The following is a 14,595-nucleotide window of genomic DNA, read 5'->3' on the forward strand; positions in this document are numbered from 1 at the left end:
CTAACCCTAACCACTGGTACTGCGTCCCTAACCTTAACCCTAACCCTAACCACTGGTACTGCTGCCCTAACCTTAACCCTAACCTTAACCACTGGTACTGTTATCCTAACCTTAACCCTAACCCTAACCACAGGTACTGCTGCCCTAACCTTAGCCCTAACCACAGGTACTGCTGCCCTAACCTTAACCCTAACCCTAACCACTGGTACTGTTATCCTAACCTTAACCCTAACCCTAACCACTGGTACTGCGTCCCTAACCTTAACCCTAACCCTAACCACTGGTACTGTTATCCTAACCTTAACCCTAACCCTAACCACTGGTACTGCTGCCCTAACCTTAACCCTAACCTTAACCACTGGTACTGTTATCCTAACCTTAACCCTAACCCTAACCACTGGTACTGCTGCCCTAACCTTAACCCTAACCTTAACCACTGGTACTGTTATCCTAACCTTAACCCTAACCCTAACCACTGGTACTGCTGCCCTAACCTTAACCCTAACCCTAACCACTGGTACTGTTATCCTAACCTTAACCCTAACCCTAACCACTGGTACTGCTGCCCTAACCTTAACCCTAACCCTAACCACTGGTACTGTTATCCTAACCTTAACCCTAACCCTAACCACAGGTACTGCTGCCCTAACCTTAACTCTAACCCTAACCACAGGTACTGTTATCCTAACCTTAACCCTAACCCTAACCACAGGTACTGCTGCCCTAACCTTAACCTTAACCCTAACCACAGGTACTGTTATCCTAACCTTAACCCTAACCCTAACCACAGGTACTGTTATCCTAACCTTAACCCTAACCCTAACCACAGGTACTGCTGCCCTAACCTTAACCTTAACCCTAACCACAGGTACTGCTGCCCTAACCTTAACCCTAACCCTAACCACAGGTACTGTTATCCTAACCCTAACCCTAACCCTAACCACAGGTACTGCTGCCCTAACCTTAGCCCTAACCACAGGTACTGCTGCCCTAACCTTAACCCTAACCCTAACCACTGGTACTGTTATCCTAACCTTAACCCTAACCCTAACCACAGGTACTGCTGCCCTAACCTTAACCCTAACCCTAACCACAGGTACTGCTGCCCTAACCTTAACCCTAACCCTAACCACTGGTACTGTTATCCTAACCTTAACCCTAACCCTAACCACAGGTACTGCTGCCCTAACCTTAACCCTAACTCTAACCACAGGTACTGCTGCCCTAACCTTAACCCTAACCCTAACCACAGGTACTGCTGCCCTAACCTTAACCCTAACCCTAACCACAGGTACTGTTATCCTAACCTTAACCCTAACCACAGGTACTGCTGCCCTAACCTTAACCTTAACCCTAACCACAGGTACTGTTATCCTAACCTTAGCCCTAACCACAGGTACTGTTATCCTAACCTTAACCCTAACTTTAACCACTGGTCCTGATCATTCCTAAGGTATGCTGTGTGGTGTTTGAATAAACTGGACAAACGTGTTGAATATGAAGCCCAGTGTCTTGTGTAATGTCCCGTATCCATAATGCTCCTGAAATGTGTCAGAAAATCACAAGTATTAGCATCCCGTGAGCATGTTTCAGAGTCCACAGTCCTGATAGTCTGGTAGACTCTGTGACCCCCATCTGCGGGGGTCGCACAGACTGACCTCATACCTCAGAAAAATTCCCAACCAGCGTGGCTCAGTGTACATGACTCCTATTCAACCAGCGTGACTCAGTGTACATGACTCCTATTCAACCAGCGTGGCTCAGTGTACATGACTCCTATTCAACCAGCAAGGCTCAGTGTACATGACTCCTATTCAACCAGCGTGGCTCAGTGTACATGACTCCTATTCAACCAGCCTGGCTCAGTGTACATGACTCCTATTCAACCAGCGTGACTCAGTGTACATGACTCCTATTCAACCAGCGTGGCTCAGTGTACATGACTCCTATTCAACCAGCGTGGCTCAGTGTACATGACTCCTATTCAACCAGCCTGGCTCAGTGTACATGACTCCTATTCAACCAGTGTGGCTCAGTGTACATGACTCCTATTCAACCAGCGTGGCTCAGTGTACATGACTCCTATTCAACCAGCATGGCTCAGTGTACATGACTCCTATTCAACCAGCGTGGCTCAGTGTACATGACTCCTATTCAACCAGCGTGGCTCAGTGTACATGACTCCTATTCAACCAGCGTGACTCAGTGTACATGACTCCTATTCAACCAGCGTGGCTCAGTGTACATGACTCCTATTCAACCAGCATGGCTCAGTGTACATGACTCCTATTCAACCAGCGTGGCTCAGTGTACATGACTCCTATTCAACCAGCAAGGCTCAGTGTACATGACTCCTATTCAACCAGCATGACTCAGTGTACATGACTCCTATTCAACCAGCGTGGCTCAGTGTACATGACTCCTATTCAACCAGCAAGGCTCAGTGTACATGACTCCTATTCAACCAGCATGACTCAGTGTACATGACTCCTATTCAACCAGCGTGGCTCAGTGTACATGACTCCTATTCAACCAGCGTGACTCAGTGTACATGACTCCTATTCAACCAGTGTGGCTCAGTGTACATGACTCCTATTCAACTGAATGTGATGAGGGATAAGAGTCGTGCTGAGAATGAGGAAACTATCCAACCAGCGGTTCAGTATCCTAGAATACGTCTGTGCCGATGCCGCCGCGGTTTAGTCCGTCTCCGACACGATGTACTGTACCTGTGTGTCTAACTGTGATTATGGTGTGTGTGTGTGTGTGGTCCCTTTCAGCAGATGCCAGAGGAGGAGCTGTGTAACCTGCTGACTAACATCGTGTTCTCTGTGCTGTGGTGTGGCAGCGGGTCGGAGGGGGGGGAGGACGCCGTGTGGAGGGAGAGGGGACAGGTCTTCTCTGTCCTCACCAAGCTGGGCTCCTCCTGCCAACTGGTCCGCCCGCCTGACGATATCAAATGCAGGTCAGTCAGTCGACAGCCAGCCAGCCAGTCAGCTATTTAGTTAGCCAGCCATCCAGCCAATCAGTCAGTCAGCTATTTAGTTAGTTATCCAGTCAGCTATTTAGTTAGTCAGCCAGCCAGCCAATCAGTCAGTCAGATATTTAGTTAGTTATTCAGTCAGCTATTTAGTTAGCCAGCCAGCCAGCCAATCAGTCAGTCAGATATTTAGTTAGTTATCCAGTCAGCTTGTTAGTCAGTCAGCCATCCAGCCAATCAGTCAGTCAGCTATTTAGTTAGTTATCCAGTCAGCTATTTAGTTAGTCAGCCAGCCAGCCAATCAGTCAGTCAGATATTTAGTTAGTTATTCAGTCAGCTATTTAGTTAGTCAGCCAGCCAGCCAATCAGTCAGTCAGCTATTTAGTTAGTTATCCAGTCAGCTTGTTAGTCAGTCAGCCATCCAGCCAATCAGTCAGTCAGCTATTTAGTTAGTTATCCAGTCAGCTATTTAGTTAGCCAGCCAGCCAGCCAATCAGTCAGTCAGATATTTAGTTAGTTATTCAGTCAGCTATTTAGTTAGCCAGCCAGCCAGCCAGTCAGTCAGTCAGATATTTAGTTATTCAGTCAGCTATTTAGTTAGTTATCCAGTCAGCTATTTAGTTAGTCAGCCAGCCAGCCAATCAGTCAGTCAGATATTTAGTTAGTTATTTAGTCAGCTATTTAGTTAGCCAGCCAGCCAGCCAATCAGTCAGTCAGATATTTAGTTAGTTATTCAGTCAGCTATTTAGTTAGCCAGCCAGCCAGCCAATCAGTCAGTCAGCTATTTAGTTAGTTATCCAGTCAGCTATTTAGTTAGTCAGCCAGCCAGCCAATCAGTCAGTCAGATATTTAGTTAGTTATTTAGTCAGCTATTTAGTTAGCCAGCCAGCCAGCCAGTCAGTCAGTCAGTCAGATATTTAGTTATTCAGTCAGCTATTTAGTTAGTCAGCCAGCCAGCCAATCAGTCAGTCAGCTATTTAGTTAGTTATCCAGTCAGCTATTTAGTTAGTCAGCCAGCCAGCCAATCAGTCAGTCAGATATTTAGTTAGTTATTCAGTCAGCTATTTAGTTAGTCAGCCAGCCAGCCAATCAGTCAGTCAGCTATTTAGTTAGTTATCCAGTCAGCTTGTTAGTCAGTCAGCCATCCAGCCAATCAGTCAGTCAGCTATTTAGTTAGTTATCCAGTCAGCTATTTAGTTAGCCAGCCAGCCAGCCAATCAGTCAGTCAGATATTTAGTTAGTTATTCAGTCAGCTATTTAGTTAGCCAGCCAGCCAGCCAGTCAGTCAGTCAGGTATTTAGTTATTCAGTCAGCTATTTAGTTAGTCAGCCAGCCAGCCAATCAGTCTGTCAGATATTTAGTTAGTTATCCAGTCAGCTATTTAGTTAGTCAGCCAGCCAGCCAATCAGTCAGTCAGATATTTAGTTAGTTATTTAGTCAGCTATTTAGTTAGCCAGCCAGCCAGCCAATCAGTCAGTCAGCTATTTAGTTAGTTATTCAGTCAGCTATTTAGTTAGCCAGCCTGCCAGCCAGCCAGTCAGTCAGTCAGTCAGATATTTAGTTATTCAGTCAGCTATTTAGTTAGTCAGCCAGCCAGCCAATCAGTCAGTCAGATATTTAGTTAGTTATTCAGTCAGCTATTTAGTTAGCCAGCCAGCCAGCCAATCAGTCAGTCAGATATTTAGTTAGTTATTCAGTCAGCTATTTAGTTAGCCAGCCAGCCAGCCAGTCAGTCAGTGTCTGCATCCCAAATGGCACCCTATGGGCTCTGGCCAAACATGTTGTTTGGGACCCAGGTTAGTCAGTCAGTCACTCCCACTGTCCTTGATATGCAACTCCCTCTGTCTCATGTTAGTAAACAGATTCATTTCGGTGACTTCAAACCAGGTTTTATTTGATCAAATGCTTGGTAAACAACAGGTGTGGACTAACAGTGAAGTGCTTACTGACGGGCCCTTCACAACCATGCAGAGAGAAACGTAATAACAATGAGGAACGATAACTAGGTACATACACAGGGTAATCAGTACTGAGTCCATGTGCAGGAGTGAGAGATCATTGATAACTAGGTACATACACAGGGTACCAGTACTGAGTCCATGTGCAGGAGTGAGAGATCATTGATAACTAGGCTACATACACAGGGTACCAGTACTGAGTCCATGTGCAGGAGTGAGAGATCATTGATAACTAGGCTACATACACAGGGTACCAGTACTGAGTCCATGTGCAGGAGTGAGAGATCATTGATAACTAGGCTACATACACAGGGTACCAGTACTGAGTCCATGTGCAGGAGTGAGAGATCATTGAGAACTAGACTAGTACCGAGGCCAGTACTGAGTCCATGTGCAGGAGTAAGAGATAATTGATAACTAGACTAGTGCCGAGGCCAGTACTGAGTCCATGTGCAGGAGTGAGAGATAATTGATAACTAGACTAGTACCGAGGCCAGTACTGAGTCAATGTGCAGGAGTGAGAGATAATTGATAACTAGACTAGTACCGAGGCCAGTACTGAGTCCATGTGCAGGAGTGAGAGATCATTGATAACTAGGCTAGTACCGAGGCCAGTACTGAGTCCATGTGCAGGAGTGAGAGATAATTGATAACTAGACTAGTGCCGAGGCCAGTACTGAGTCCATGTGCAGGAGTGAGAGATAATTGATAACTAGACTAGTACCGAGGCCAGTACTGAGTCCATGTGCAGGAGTGAGAGATAATTGATAACTAGACTAGTACCGAGGCCAGTACTGAGTCCATGTGCAGGAGTGAGAGATAATTGATAACTAGACTAGTACCGAGGCCAGTACTGAGTCCATGTGCAGGAGTGAGAGATAATTGATAACTAGACTAGTACCGAGGCCAGTACTGAGTCCATGTGCAGGAGTGAGAGATAATTGATAACTAGGTACATACACAGGGTACCCGTACTGAGTCCATGTGCAGGAGTGAGAGATCATTGATAACTAGGCTAGTACCGAGGCCAGTACTGAGTCCATGTGCAGGGGTGAGAGATAATTGAGAACTAGGCTACATACACAGGGTACCAGTACTGAGTCCATGTGCAGGAGTGAGAGATAATTGATAACTAGGCTACTAGTTAGGGGGCACTAAGGTGTTGAACGCTGAGTTGTAGTCAATTAACAGCATTGTCACATAGGTGCTCCTCTTGTCCAGGTGGGAGAGGGCAGTGTGGAGGGCAATAGAGATTGCGTCATCTGTGGATCTGTTGGGGCGGTATGTGAATTAGAGTGGGTCCAGGGGTGATGCTGTTGATCTGAACCATGACCAGCCTTTCAAAGCATTTCTTGGCTAAAAATGTGAGTGATAGTCATTTAGGCAGGTTACCTTGGCGTTCTTGGGCACAGGGACTATGGTGGTGTGCTTGAAACATGTAGGTATTCCAGACTGGGTCAGGGAGAGGTTGAACATGTCAGTGAAGACACTTGCCAGTTGGTTGGTGCTGTGCTCTGAGTAAGCATCCTGGCAATCCGTCTGGCTCCGCGGCCTTGTGAATGTTAACCTGTTTAATGGTCTTACTCACATCAACCACAGTTCTGTGCTGTTTTGGTTGAGCAAAATGTAGCCCTAAATGTTAACTGGCTAGTTAAATGTTGACTGGCTATTCTCCCTCCCTCTTTTCTGCTGCGTTTCTATCTCTCAGTCTGTTAGAGATGATGCTGGAGTCTTCTCTGTCAGACCTGAGGGACTCTCAGGGTGTCTCTCTACCATACTTCCCCAGTCTGCTGCGTCTCCTCAGGCTGCTCCAGGACTTCCTCTTCTCAGAGGGAACAGACAACCAGGCCCTGTGGAGCGAGAAGGTACAGTACTGCACCATGGTCCACACGTTGTCTGCATCCCAAATGGCACCACATATTTCTATGTAGTGCACTACTTTTGACCAGGGTCCATAGGGCTCTGGTCAACAGTAGTGCACTATGTAGGGAGTAGGGTGCCATTTGGGATGCAGACAATATCAGTCATGCTCAATTATCTGTGAATGTAAAATCTGTGATCTGATGGTATCCTTTTGCATAGGGTTGACCTTTTTACCAAACAGCTGAGAGAGAGACTATGGATGTGTGTGGAGTACGTGCCACTGAGATGAGAGTTTTGTCTGTACAAACTGTCCACTATATAAACCATATGTTGAGGATGTCTAACCTTGATTGCGGGAAAATATTACTCACCTCTCAGATGTAAATTCCCCTGTTTAGGGGACCTGAATGGTTCTGGTTCCAGTCCCGACCGATGTTTTCACTTAGAAATCTATCTGTGGACCCCGTAGATGGAAAGGGCTTGCATTGAGCGCCAGCCCTAGTTCCCACAGACCCCGTAGATGGAAATGGCTTGCATTGAGCGCCAGCCCTAGTTCCCACAGACCCCGTAGATGGAAATGGCTTGCATTGAGCGCCAGCCCTAGTTCCCACAGACCCCGTAGATGGAAATGGCTTGCATTGAGCGCCAGCCCTAGTTCCCACAGACACAGTAGATGGAAAGGGCTTGCATTGAGCGCCAGCCCTAGTTCCCACAGACCCCGTAGATGGAAAGGGCTTGCATTGAGCGCCAGCCCTAGTTCCCACAGACCCCGTAGATGGAAAGGGCTTGCATTGAGCGCCAGCCCTAGTTCCCACAGACCCCGTAGATGGAAAGGGCTTGCATTGAGCGCCAGCCCTAGTTCCCACAGACACAGTAGTATATGTTTTGCGCCTATGTGTGACGTAGGATGTGAAATCTGAAACCACTTGAAGCTGGGATGTCCGTCCTAGCGTTTTAATTGGCTCTTCCTACTGTCCGTCATCTCCTGGCTGAACCCTATGTCACAGACACTGACAAAGCACATGCCTGCAATCCTTACATCGTAGCTCAACAAGAGAGTGGTTTATTCACTATAGCACATTCAGAGATCCATTTACAGCCATTAATCTCATATCATTCCTAGATTTGAAACAAAAAAACACTTTCTGTTTCTCATAGATGGACAATAATAATATATATATTTTTTTACCTTTATTTTACTATGCAAGTCAGTTAAGAACAAATTCTTATTTTCAATGACGGCCTGGGAACAGTGGGTTAACTGCCTGTTCAAGGGCAGAACGACAGATTTGTACCTTGTCAGCTCGGGGATTCGAACTTGCAACCTTTCGATTACTAGTCCAACGCTCTAACCACTAGGCTACCTTGAGAGGAAAGGCGAGTTGCTAACGTGTTCAGGAAGCCAGGCTAGAGGTCTGTGTGGCTCACAGCGGTGGGGGCCGATGTTTTGATCAATAATAATATGAGAGGAAAGGCGAGTTGCTAACGTGTTCAGGAAGCCAGGCTAGAGGTCTGTGTGGCTCACAGCGGTGCGGGCCGATGTTTTGATCAATACTAATATGAGAGGAAAGGCGAGTTGCTAACGTGTTCAGGAAGCCAGGCTAGAGGTCTGTGTGGCTCACAGCGGTGCGGGCCGATGTTTTGATCAATAATAATATGAGAGGAAAGGCGAGTTGCTAACGTGTTCAGGAAGCCAGGCTAGAGGTCTGTGTGGCTCACAACGGTGGGGGCCGATGTTTTGATCAAGAGAGACCTTTTAGAAAATACGCACATTTTCTCTGACACTAAAAATACAAATATGTATTTTCCAGTTGTAAGAAAGGTGAAGTCAGTTATAGGTAGTGGTTTTATAATCTGATTATACTATATTTAGAAAGCGTAGAAGTCATTTCAAGCCTTATTCCTTACAGTTTTATTGAATAGGAAATACGTCATAAAATATTTCATATTTCCAATATTTGTACTGTGTATTTGAGCTTGTGTCCTCAAGTGACTACATCTCAGCAATGTATAACTATGTTTTACCAGAAAGGTGAGATTGAACCTTTCATGAAGGATGCAGCATTACTAGTTATTGTTTATGGTCCTCTCATGATAAATAATACATATTCTGGGATTAGGTGGATTACATTTTAGATGACATGTATTTACATGTATTAACGGCACAGCTACTTCCTGTAATCGTGAATGTGTGTGTGTTTAATGTCAGTGGCTGTGTCTTGTCTTCTGTGTTGGCTTTAGCTCGGCTACTGTTTTGAAAGATGTTTTGAATAGTAGTTTGAGCTATATCATTTAACTGTGTGGTAACCGGTCTTGAGAATTGAGTCACTGTTATGTTGTTTTCACGTATCTGCACTCTTGCCTACATAATTGCCCCTCGTGGGAATTGAATTGAATGAAAATGTGTTGTAGACTGTTAACAGGTGTGTTGTGGTCGTAGATCTTTGAGGGGGTGGTGAACCTCCTGGACAGACTACAGGCGTGGCACAGCACCCCTGGTACCCCCGGGGCTCTGGAGCTCAGAGAGATGGCTCAGATCGGCCTGCGCATCATCACCGGCTACATCCAGCAACGGGACTCACAGGTCAGTCACCTATGTTACGCTACGCCCACCTCCCTCTAGCCAAACCAGACTGGCTCAAACTCTGGCTTGCATGCCGAATGGCTCCCTATTCACTATATAGTGAACTACTTTTGACCAGAGCTCATAGGCTGAGATAGGGTGGAATAGGGTGCTATTTGGGGAAACAACTTCTTTCTCCAAACTACATCCATTGAGGGCATACGTCAAAACGCGTGGGTTTGAAAGTTTAAACTCCAAATGCCGTGGGACCAAATCTCAATGCTCTGTCTGTCAGTACACATTTACTATCAAATAAAGGTTAGACCTTTGGAGGGGAAAGTGTGTTTAGAACACCAGTCCTTCTATGGTTATCTATCAGTGCACAGAGAACATAGCCAGCATTCCTCCCGAGGAGTGTTGTGTAGGACGGGGCAGCTCTTCTCTGAGTTATAACTACTGTTGGGTGCATCCCAAATGGTACCCTATTCCCTACATAATGCATCACATTCTGGTCAGAGGTTGTGCACTATGTAGGGAATGTGGTGCTATTTTGCACTCTTGTAGGAGTAGTATCAAGTGGTCATAAATACATGGTCCAAAATGTTCCTTTAAGCGTTGGGATTTGTTTATTTCTTTTTGAAGGAGCAAAGCTTTTTCCATCCACTTGAATTGTTGTTGTGTGTTTTGTTAGTATTAGTACCCCACTTAAAAAATACATCAGCTGAGGAATAATGATATTAGGTTTGTGTACTGATGAAACATTTACTAGGACTTCTGTTGATTTTAAGACCTGTGAGAATACTTTTGAAGTGGAGCCTAATTTGCTTTTTGACCAAAGAATTTCTCTCTCTCTGTGTCTCTCTCTGTCTCTCTCTGTGTCTCTGTGTCTCTCTCTGTTTCTCTCTCTGTGTCTCTGTGTCTCTCTCTGTTTCTCTCGCTCTGTCTCTCGCTCTGTCTCGGTCTCTGTGTCTCTCTGTTTCTCTCTCTGTGTCTCTGTGTCTCTCTCTGTGTCTCTGTGTCTCTGTGTCTCTGTCTCTCTCCCCAGGTGTCTGTAATGGCCTGCGTTAAACTCCACAGCCTCCTGCAGACAGTCCTGTCTCTGGGCTGGGATGAGGTGTGCTTCCTGCTGGGGCGACTAGGTGCCCCCCTGTGGCCCGGCGGGGTAATGGAGGTACATTTACGTTGGACATTTCTGTCATTTTAGCAGACGCACTTATCCAGAGAGACTTAGTTATTAATGCATTCAACTAAAGTAGGCAAGACGACCACATACATCGTCATTGCAATTAAAACGTTCCTCAATAAAGCAGCCATTTGCTAAGTCGGTGCTCGTGAGAGACCTTTTACTGTGAGGACATATTGGCATCTGTTATTCTGCTGTTTCCAGTCTCATCACTGGCTTTACACTAGTAAATAAAGACAAGTACGACTGCTAGTGTAAGAAAGACAAGTGCAACAGTAAGGTGTTTTTTATTTTTAGTCGGGCCCCAACGGAGGACACACGGAGACCTTTTCTCAGCTGGTGCCCATCGTGCGTACCCTCCTGGACCAACACGCTGACCCCGTGACCCTGCACGGCCTGCTGCCCAGCCTGCCAGTCACCAACGGCAGCCCCACCTTCGCCCAGGACCTCCAGAGCTACAGTCACACAGTAGAGTGGCTGGACTTCTACCAACGCCACGTCAGTACTGCTCAACCTTCATCTATCTTCTTCTCTATATAGGGTGTATCCCAAATGGCACACTATTCCCTATATAGTGCACTACATTTGACCAGGGCCTTACAGACGGGTTGGTTGTTTAGCAACAAAACCAACGGGTGCACAACTCTGGGGCCAAACAGACGGGGTTGGCTTAGATTGTTAACAACATTGTAAACTATATTTCATCTCAGTGTTTATTGAAACTGAATATATGAGCACAAGGAGCTCTTTTTGTTTCTAAAATCCATCGTTGCAGTTGTAGGTTAGCTAGCTAAGGAACTTGAGCCATATTAGCATAGACATGACATCAGTCAAACACGTCAAAACAGAACATGGTGTCAAGAACAACATAAAACGAGCTGAAACGAGCTGAAACGAGCTGAAACCAGTTGAAACCAGCTGAAACTGCCGGTAGTTGAAACGAGCCACCTACGATTCCCCATATGACAGCTTGTTGCTCGCTATCTGACCATCCAGAATCACAGCATCACACAGCCTTCTGCCCCATGGAAGCCATTTGGGACGTGATTTATTTCACACGGACAATTAATAATAAAGGTATTTTTTAAGGACTGGGTCAGTCCCACTACTTTAATTGTTTAGCTTTTTCTACTGAAGAGATAGTAAACTGTTTGAAAGACAGGGAAGGGTGAGTGAAAGGGCAGTGGGACGGATTCAAACCCACGCCGACTCTGGTATACCTGTGTGTTGTAACGGCTGGACCACACAGGCCATGGACAATGGATTATAGTCAACGTCTCAGACAGTGTCGTGTTAACAACATATACACGGTTTTTATTTAATTAACCAGGTAGACTAGTTGAGAACAAGTTCTCATTTACAACTGCAACCTGGCCAAGATAAAGCAAAGCAGTGCGACACCAACAACACAGAGTTACACATGGAGTAAACAAACATACAGTCAAGTCCTCAGTAGTTCCTGGACAGGCTAAAAACATTAGCTTGTACACTTCTCTCTTTAGTTCAGAAACTAAACTGAGTCCGTAGGTTCTACTACCAAATGCGGTGTCTATGTTTTGTCTCTTCTCTCTTTAGTTCAGAAACTAAACTGAGTCCGTGGGTTCTACTACTAAATGCGGTGTTGACGTTTGTCTCTTCTCTCTTTAGTTCAGAAACTAAACTGAGTCCGTGGGTTCTACTACTAAATGCGGTGTTGACGTTTGTCTCTTCTCTCTTTAGTTCAGAAACTAAACTGAGTCCGTGGGTTCTACTACTAAATGCGGTGTTGACGTTTGTCTCTTCTCTCTTTAGTTCAGAAACTAAACTGAGTCCGTGGGTTCTACTACTAAATGCGGTGTTGACGTTTGTCTCTTCTCTCTTTAGTTCAGAAACTAAACTGAGTCCGTGGGTTCTACTACTAAATGCGGTGTTGACGTTTGTCTCTTCTCTCTTTAGTTCAGAAACTAAACTGAGTCCGTGGGTTCTACTACTAAATGCGGTGTTGACGTTTGTCTCTTCTCTCAGGCTAGTGTTTCTAGACAGGCTGATGTCACATCCTCCTTTCTGCCTCAGAGTGAAAACTAAACCAGGGACAGATAATCTGTCTGTTCAGTGTTCTCTGGTCCTCCTCTCATTATTTACCTCTTAATCTACACACTGGAGGTACGTGGATGGAAGGCCAGGATTCTGTCCAGGAGAGTGGCTTCTCTCCCAGGTTAGAAATGAGAACAGAATCGGAACGCTTTCCTTGTATTTACCGTGTGAATTTAATGGAAGAGAAGTCACCGAGCAGACCAAGAGGTTTGAGGATATGAAGCCAAACAGACGTCTACCCACTTGGTTCAGCTGAGGATTTATTATAAATGTGTGTGACGGTGAATAATCACACATCTGTTTTGTTTAGATATCTTGTAAATAGAAAATGTCATAGATCTGGCAGTAGAGCCCAGTTTTGACCTTTGCTCCCAGTCTGAGTCAGAGGGGCTGGGTTAAATGCAGAAGACACATTTCGGTTGAAGGCATTCAGTTGTACAACTGACTCGGTATCCCTCTTTCCCAGTCTCTGAGCAACAGTTTGTCTGTGTGTCTGGGCATGTGTGCCCGTTTATCAGCTTATGTCTATTACCTTTAGGGCCTTTCCCAATGTGAAATGTAGTATATAACATTACAGTATATAAGGAATAGGTAGTATATAACATTACTGTATATAATGTATAGGTAGTATATAACATTACTGTATATAATGTGTAGGTAGTATATAACATTACTGTATATAATGTATAGTTAGTATATAACATTACTGTATATAATGTATAGGTAGTATATAACATTACAGTATATAATGAATAGGTAGTATATAACATTACTGTATATAATGTATAGGTAGTATATACATTACTGTATAGGTAGTATATAGCATTACTGTATAGGTAGTATATAACATTACTGTATATAATGAATAGGTAGTATATAACATTACTGTATATAATGTATAGGTAGTATATACATTACTGTATAGGTAGTATATACATTACTGTATAGGTAGTATATAACATTACAGTATGTAATGTGTAGGTAGTATATAACATTACTGTATGTAATGTGTGTATGTAATGTGTAGGTAGTATATAACATTACTGTATGTAATGTGTGTATGTAATGTGTAGGTAGTATATAACATTACTGTATATAATGTATAGGTAGTATATAACATTACTGTATATAATGTGCAGGTAGTATATAACATTACTGTATATAATGTATAGGTAGTATATAACATTACTGTATGTAATGTGTGTATGTAATGTGTAGGTAGTATATAACATTACTGTATGTAATGTGTAGGTCGTATATAACATGACTGTATATAATGTATAGGTAGTATATAACATTACTGTATATAATGCATGTATGTAATGTGCAGGTAGTATATAACATTACTGTATATAATGTGCAGGTAGTATATAACATTACTGTATATAATGTGTGTATATAATGTGTGTATATAATGTGTAGGTAGTGTGTAACATTACTGTATATAATGTGCAGGTAGTATATAACATTACTGTATATAATGTGTGTATATAATGTGCAGGTAGTATATAACATTACTGTATATAATGCATGTATGTAATGTGCAGGTAGTATATAACATTACTGTATATAATGTGCAGGTAGTATATAACATTACTGTATATAATGTGTGTATATAATGTGTGTATATAATGTGTAGGTAGTGTGTAACATTACTGTATATAATGTGCAGGTAGTATATAACATTACTGTATGTAATGTGCAGGTAGTATATAACATGACTGTATATAAAGTGTAGGTAGTATATAACATTACTGTATGTAATGTGCAGGTAGTATGTAACAGTACTGTATGTAATGTGCAGGTAGTGTGTAACAGTACTGTATGTAATGTGCAGGTAGTATGTAACATTACTGTATGTAATGTGCAGGTAGTATATAACATGACTGTATATAAAGTGTAGGTAGTATATAACATTACTGTATGTAATGTGCAGGTAGTATGTAACAGTACTGTATGTAATGTGCAGGTAGTG

At 43.8% G+C, this 14,595-nt stretch overlaps 1 protein-coding gene across 1 annotated transcript in view; it reads left to right on the top strand.

Moving 5' to 3' along the window:
• Positions 1-14,595, top strand: part of LOC135519807 (neurobeachin-like protein 2) — a 190,046-nt gene that overhangs the window by 160,323 nt on the left and 15,128 nt on the right. The window contains 5 exon segments of the mRNA XM_064945020.1: positions 2,781-2,965; positions 6,647-6,803; positions 9,242-9,385; positions 10,410-10,535; positions 10,845-11,045. Of these exon segments, the coding sequence (XP_064801092.1) occupies positions 2,781-2,965; positions 6,647-6,803; positions 9,242-9,385; positions 10,410-10,535; positions 10,845-11,045 (813 nt within the window).

The sequence above is a fragment of the Oncorhynchus masou genome, chromosome 29 (assembly GCF_036934945.1).
Source record: "Oncorhynchus masou masou isolate Uvic2021 chromosome 29, UVic_Omas_1.1, whole genome shotgun sequence".
NCBI classification, from domain to species: domain Eukaryota; kingdom Metazoa; phylum Chordata; class Actinopteri; order Salmoniformes; family Salmonidae; genus Oncorhynchus; species Oncorhynchus masou.